At 34.0% G+C, this 6,829-nt stretch overlaps 1 protein-coding gene across 1 annotated transcript; it reads left to right on the forward strand.

Annotated features, from left to right (window-relative positions):
- Positions 1-693: 693 nt before the first annotated feature.
- LOC146902133 (palmitoyl-acyl carrier protein thioesterase, chloroplastic-like) lies at positions 694-5,589 on the forward strand. Its single transcript, XM_085739430.1, has 7 exons — positions 694-824; positions 1,980-2,490; positions 2,629-2,762; positions 3,044-3,157; positions 3,552-3,723; positions 3,826-3,894; positions 4,803-5,589. Exons 2-7 carry the CDS (start codon positions 2,005-2,007, stop codon positions 5,070-5,072), a joined length of 1,245 nt encoding a protein of 414 aa, XP_085595556.1. The 5' UTR covers positions 694-824; positions 1,980-2,004; the 3' UTR covers positions 5,073-5,589.
- Positions 5,590-6,829: the final 1,240 nt, after the last annotated feature.

The following is a 6,829-nucleotide window of genomic DNA, read 5'->3' on the forward strand; positions in this document are numbered from 1 at the left end:
GAGGACAAAAAAAAAAAAAAAGGAGCAAAAAGTTAATAAAAAGAATAGCAAATTAAATAACATTAACAAACTTAAAAGTAAAGAATGAGTAGAAACAAAGCAACACTGTAACCCAGAGATGCTGCAGTTTTTCAGAAACAAAACAACACCCAAAATCGGAACAGATGTGTATCACAAGTCTATGGGGTTTTCGGGAATATCAGAAAGATCTCAACTAGAAAACCTCAAACAGAAGGTCAATTGCAATTTCCAGAACGTTTCTCTTTGGTTTTTCGGTACCCGCTCAATTTCCGAAAATCTGCAATCAACGATTCCGGTGACCGTAACACTATCGGAAACCAGCAAATACCAATTCCAGTAAAAAATAAAATTGAAAAATTGAATAAGATTCCAGTAAGAAACACAACATAATCTCTCTTTTTCTCCCGAACCGGAAAGGTGCGTGGGTGGGTGAAATGAAAATGGTTAAAGAATTTTTTAAATTTATATAAAAGGGTAAAATGGGTAGTTTGAATCAAATGTTGGGGTGAAAGTATAAGTGTATGGGTGTGGGGTAAAATTTCCTGAAGTCGATGTAATGTCAATTTCCCTATAATCAATCACTACTCCAATCCAACACCATAGTCCAATTTTTTTCCAAAAAAATACTATACACCCTGTTTAAATAATCTCATTTCCACAAATTAAGAAAAGAAGAGAGAACCTATGATCTAAAATTACACAATAGCCCTTTCCTTCTTCTTCCTCTGATTTCACCTTCCCTTTCCTTCTTCTCATTCTCGATTTCTCGTTTGTTCAGCGTCTTTCTTCTCTTCTTCATTCTGGTACGCAAATCTCCTCTGATCTACACTTCACCTTTACGTGCTTTTCAAATTTATAAACCTTCAGAGATCGAAGCTCGCAATTAACAAACAAACAAAAAAAAACCGTTTTTTCTGCATTTTTCATCGTTGAACTCGTTATTTTAAGTTTTTTTATTCTTAATTTAATTTTGAAATTATCGAGAGGTGGATGCAAATTATCCAATGATGCATCGTGTTCGTTGTGAATTTCGAAGCATTGAAGTTGCGATTTTCGTTTTCGATTGCAATGTGTGTTAATTTTTGTTTTGTTTAGCCTTTTTACTTTTCTTGTTTTGCGGTGTTTTCTAGATTCGGAGTCAGATCTACACAGTTGTTATTTGTTTACTTTTGGTTCGATGATTGTGAAATTTTCATAATCACTTTTTTCCGTTCTACAATTTTCCTTTGGAAACGTGAGAAAATGAACTTACCATTTTAGATTATCTAGAATTTCTATACTCTTAACCTTTGTTTTTTTCACTATCACTGGGATTTTTCCCACTTTGAGTAAAAACGTATCATGATTATATGAATGAAAAAAAATAAAAAAAATGCTTGTGACGTTTTTGATTTGTTCTCCTTTGAAATTGAGGTTCACTAGTTGAAGTTCTTAATCAGAAGTTGCAAATATTATATGGATCTGTTCTGAAAATTGAAGTTTTTTTTTTATTAGTATTGGAATTAGGTTTGCCTTTATTATACCTTTTCTCTCATTTAGGCCTTGTTTGGATAAGTAGCTTAATTTGCAGCTTATGGTATAAGCATTTATCATGATAAATGCATACTAGTTGTATTAGCTGTTTTTATCACAAGAGATAAAATAAAGTTAAATTGTTTTTTATAAGCATAAACTGTTTTTATGAGCTAATCTTGGAGAGCTTATTAAATAAGCTGAAACAACTTACGAACATATCATAAGTTGTGTACGTAAATTCTCCTAAACAGTATTGTTAGCGCTCATGCAAGTAGATAAGTTCAAATAAGTCAATCCAAACTTATGTTTCTCTTTGTATTTGTGTTATATATATATGTGAAATGTTGCTATTGTTTGTTATTGGGTGAAATATGATTATGTATGGCGTTGATACATTTTTTTTAGGATTCTTCATTTTTAACCTGCTTCAATTTACCATGCAGCTGCTGTAAAAAATAGAATCTCATTATGGTGGCCACTGCCGCTGCTTTTTTCCCTGTTACTTCATCCTTGCCGGACTCTGGTGGCAACAAAATTGGTGGTGGGAATGCGAACCTTGGAGGGCTTAAATCTAAACATGCGTCTGCGGGCTTGCAAGTAAAGGCAAATGCCCATGCCCCTCCCAAGATTAATGGAACCAAAGTTTCTACATCTGTAGAAAACTATAAGCATGAGGATGTTTTGCCGTCGTCGCAATCCTCTAGGACTTTTATCAACCAGTTACCTGACTGGAGCATGCTTCTTGCTGCTATAACAACAATTTTCTTGGCAGCTGAAAAACAGTGGATGATGCTCGATTGGAAGCCAAGACGGTCTGACATGCTGATTGACCCTTTTGGTATAGGCAAAATTGTTCAGGATGGTCTTGTGTTCAGTGAAAACTTTTCTATCAGATCGTATGAAATTGGTGCGGATCGAACGGCGTCCATAGATACAATAATGAATCATTTGCAGGTATAAAAATGAATCTTTATTTATGGTCTCAGGAGATAAAAAGTTGGTTAGGCTTGTATATTAACTCGTTGTGCAGAATAGATAGTGGCAGCCTCATACAAGCTTATATGTATATTACAATTATTTGTTTGATAACAGGAAACTGCACTTAATCATGTTAAAACTGCGGGGCTTCTTGGTGATGGCTTTGGTTCTACGCCTGAAATGTGCAAAAAGAACTTAATATGGGTAGTTGCGCGGATGCAAGTTGTTGTTGATCGTTATCCTACGTGGTAAGTCATCCATACTCATCACTTGTTGTATGTGTAATTTGCATGTGTATCTATGTTAGAATACCATTTCTCTGCTAGTTGTGTTGATCTTTATAAGGAATGGTAATTCGTAATGTCTCATGTTAATTATTGAACCTTCTGCATTTATTTAGCAGTTTATGTACCTTGTTTATCAGAGTTGGCTTCTTGGTGTGAATTGAAGTTAGATAATCTGTTATGTGGATTATTGTGAATATTCTGAATCTGCTCTCATTTGACATCAAGTATCTATATTTTTTCAGGGGAGATGTTGTTCATGTAGAAACTTGGGTTTCTGCATCAGGCAAGAATGGTATGCGTCGTGATTGGCTTTTACGTGATTATAATACTGGGGAAATCTTGACGAGAGCCTCCAGGTAGAAATCATTCTCTGGAGTTATTCATCCTCTTCCTTTTGCAGCCAGCAATAAACTTGTTTTGAAAGGTTTTCTGAATGTGCATGAAGGATAGTTAGACAACTTTGAATCCTACACACTTTTATGAAGTCTTGAGAACAACTATTTTTCTAAATAAACAAATTTATCAAAACTGAATTTTGAGAAATTCATTTTGCATTTAGTAATGTTAAAGACAATGAATTACATTTCTAAGCATGTTATTTTATTCCATATTAAAATCTGTAGAATAACTTTTATTGTTTTAGTTCATTACTAAGTATAAGCCCGGTGCATATAAATCACACGTTACTGATATTGAAATTAGTGACATCTATCATTTTTTGATCTTGGTGGTGGTTTTCGTGATCGACAGTGTTTGGGTCATGATGAATAAACATACCAGAAAGCTGTCCAAAATTCCGGAAGAAGTCAGAGGAGAGATAGGTTCTTATTTTGTGGAATCTGCACCAATTCTGGAAGAAGATGACAGAAAACTGGCTAAACTTGATGACAGCACAGCGGATTATATCCGCTCGGGTTTAAGTGTATGTCCATTCTTTGTTGTTATTGGTATCATTAATTTATTTTGTCAACTTACCCTAGATGCTGTTTCCTAATTAGATTACATACTGTGTCTGTGCTTTCAGCCTAGATGGAGTGATCTAGATGTCAATCAGCATGTTAACAATGTGAAGTACATTGGCTGGATTCTGGAGGTAGTTTTCTGTTCTTTTCATCTTCAACAACTCCAATTATTTTTGTCTTTTCTCTCTCCTTTCACGGACAAATATCTTGAAATGTGATAAAATTAAATAAAATTCTCGATGGATTGATAAGTGAGAATCATAATTTGACTAGCTTAAGGTCTTTTGCGGGCTGAGTAATTATACTCAACACAAACCTCACCAAAAAAACCTAGTCTTTAGTCTGTTGGGTCTTTAGTCTGCAAAGTAAGGGTGTGCTCTTATGAGGCTGATGAAAATTATTGATATGATAGTCGAAGATAAAGTTCTTTTTCGAAAAACAAATGTTAGTATAGCTAGTACTAACATTATATTGTTTAGGGTGGGAATCAAACCCTCTCTCTAGTATCATTACCAGGCTGATGAAAATTATTGATATGGCAGTTGAAACCTACGATAAAGTTCTTTTCTAAATAACAAATGTTAGTTTCATTAGTGTTGTGTTCGGAGTGGAGATCAAATCCTCTCTCCTTGTCATTTCGCTCCTTCACTCCCCCACCTCAACAATGAGGCCCACCTTATATCTCAAAGTCTAAGATGAAGTATTTTATTTGCCATAGTGGTCATTGACATTTGATGTCTCACAGGTATTGACTTGTGAGCAAGCGAGGGACGTGTAGTGACTTTAAAAATGAAACATGCTATAACTTGGTGGTAATAAATTAATAATACAAATAGTACACAGTACTTAAGATATTACAGAAAGTTAAACAACATGGTGTGATGTTTCAACTTTTGTAAATCACTTTTTCTTCCCCCTAATTAATTAGTCACATATTGATTTCTTGGAGATAATACACATTTCATTGTTTAGTTTGTTATGTGATGGGTTGATCACATCTGGGATTCTTAACCAAAGGGCTGTGTTTTGATTTTTGCAGAGTGCTCCACAGTCAATCCTCGAGAGTCATGAGCTTTGTGCTATGACTTTGGAGTATAGGAGGGAGTGTGGCAAGGACAGTGTGCTCCAGTCCCTAACTTCTGTATCTGATACTGGTGTTGGTAATCTAGCTCAAAGCGGCCGGATTGAGTGCCAGCATTTGCTTCGACTTGAAGATGGGGCTGAAATTGTGAGGGGTAGAACTAAGTGGAGGCCCAAACCTGTGAACCACTTTGATATTGTGAATCAGGTTCCAGCAGGAAGCACCTAAGGTTTTGAATGGTTCATGGTTGGAATCATATCAGTCTCTTCCCTAGGGTTACTGGTTCTAACCTCTGAAGAGTTTTGCTTGTGTTTGTCCAATCTACATGTCTTATAATATACCTTCTAATTTGTGTTGCTTTGGTGCGTAAAAGGGGGGAAAGTACCATATATCTCATTGTAATTAGCTCCTGCTCTACTCTATCTCTCTGCTCATCCAAATTTCATTTATTTTCTGGTTGCTATAGTGCTAGGCTGGCTGTCTTCAATATTTAATTGTTTGATTAAAATGGCTAGGCATATGTATATTATTATTCTTTTCTCTTGGCCCTTCTAAAGATGCAATTTTCTTTGTGAACACAGCACAATAATTATTAGCATGTAATCAGAAATGATTTGTTCGTCCAATACAACTGTGATTGTATACTCCAGCTTGTATGTATACAAACGTCCCACATGGGAATTATTGGGTGCACAAATTCCCTTCTCCTTTAAGCATGTTATAATAATACACATTTATCTTTTAATGCCATGTCTAGGATATATGTGGGGGCCTTTACATGTGCTATCGTGTCTAGTCCACATTTTGCTTGGTACCTATGATTGTGCTCGTCATTCGTGTCTTTTGTTGGACTTAAAAAAAAGGTTTAAGGTTGATGTTCTTTGCCGCTTGGTACATGCATAATAACGTGTTCAGTTCAAAGGTCTATTTTTATTTGTCTCATCTAAAGTGAAGGGGTGTATTCTGGATGAGAAAAAAGTGTAACTTATAGTACAATAATCACCTTCAATGTGAAAATTTGGATTATATAGATTCTTATCGTTTTATTATATACCATTTGCTTAATTTTCAATCAAAATAATTTTTGTATTTTCCTTTTGAGATTTAATTAATTTTTTAAGGTATCAAATTCCTTTCGTTTGACTTATCTTCCGATGTATTTGAGAATAACTTACTCCAAACTTAATATTACGGCCCATAATGGAGCTTTGTTGGCACAAGTGACAAATCTATTTTAGGCACCGTTCAATCAAAAGTCTCTTTTATGCTGTCTTGCAGTATAGTCACAAATGATGATTTTGTATTTTGGTATATGAAACTATTATCCCAGGTATTTCATTGAGAATTTTGTGTTCTTGGATAAGGATATTTTTTAGTCACTTCTAAATACGACATACTTCTTGCTTTGTATAGTATAAAAGATAAAAGATAATAGAAAACAGGAAAAGTTCACAAGTTATAGTTTTTAATGATTATGTCATTTTGTCTATCTAAAAAAAACGTTAACAAGTGTTTTGTGACTTATTAAACATAATAAAACTATTTTAAAATTTGTGTAGTCAACTTTAGAAGTATAAAAAAATGTTTTTTCCATACAAATTTTTTTTTTGTTTCTTTAAACAATACAATATTAACTGTTTAGCTTTACAGTTTTAGTATGGTTATGATTTGAATAAAGACAGAGATTCCATGATCTGTGATAGATACAATAAATCATGTAACAATTGTTTAAAATTGAATGTTTTTTATTTGATGAGTTTAATTTGTAGCTGGCTTCTTCTACCAGAGAAAAGTTTGATTGTTGTTTACAGGGTTCTAATCTGTATTTTCAAAGAGTATTTTAAATAAGGGTCGTGTTAACTTGTGCCCTAAGGGCGCATGTTAAGGAACAAAAAAAAAAACAACTTTGTATTGGAAAACATGATATTTTAACTTTTTAAAAGTTAACTACACGACTTTTGATGCGTATATTTCTATAATGAATA

The sequence above is a fragment of the Medicago sativa genome, chromosome 8, assembly GCF_051527215.1.
Source record: "Medicago sativa cultivar Bolivia chromosome 8, Bolivia_mono, whole genome shotgun sequence".
Taxonomy (NCBI): domain Eukaryota; kingdom Viridiplantae; phylum Streptophyta; class Magnoliopsida; order Fabales; family Fabaceae; genus Medicago; species Medicago sativa.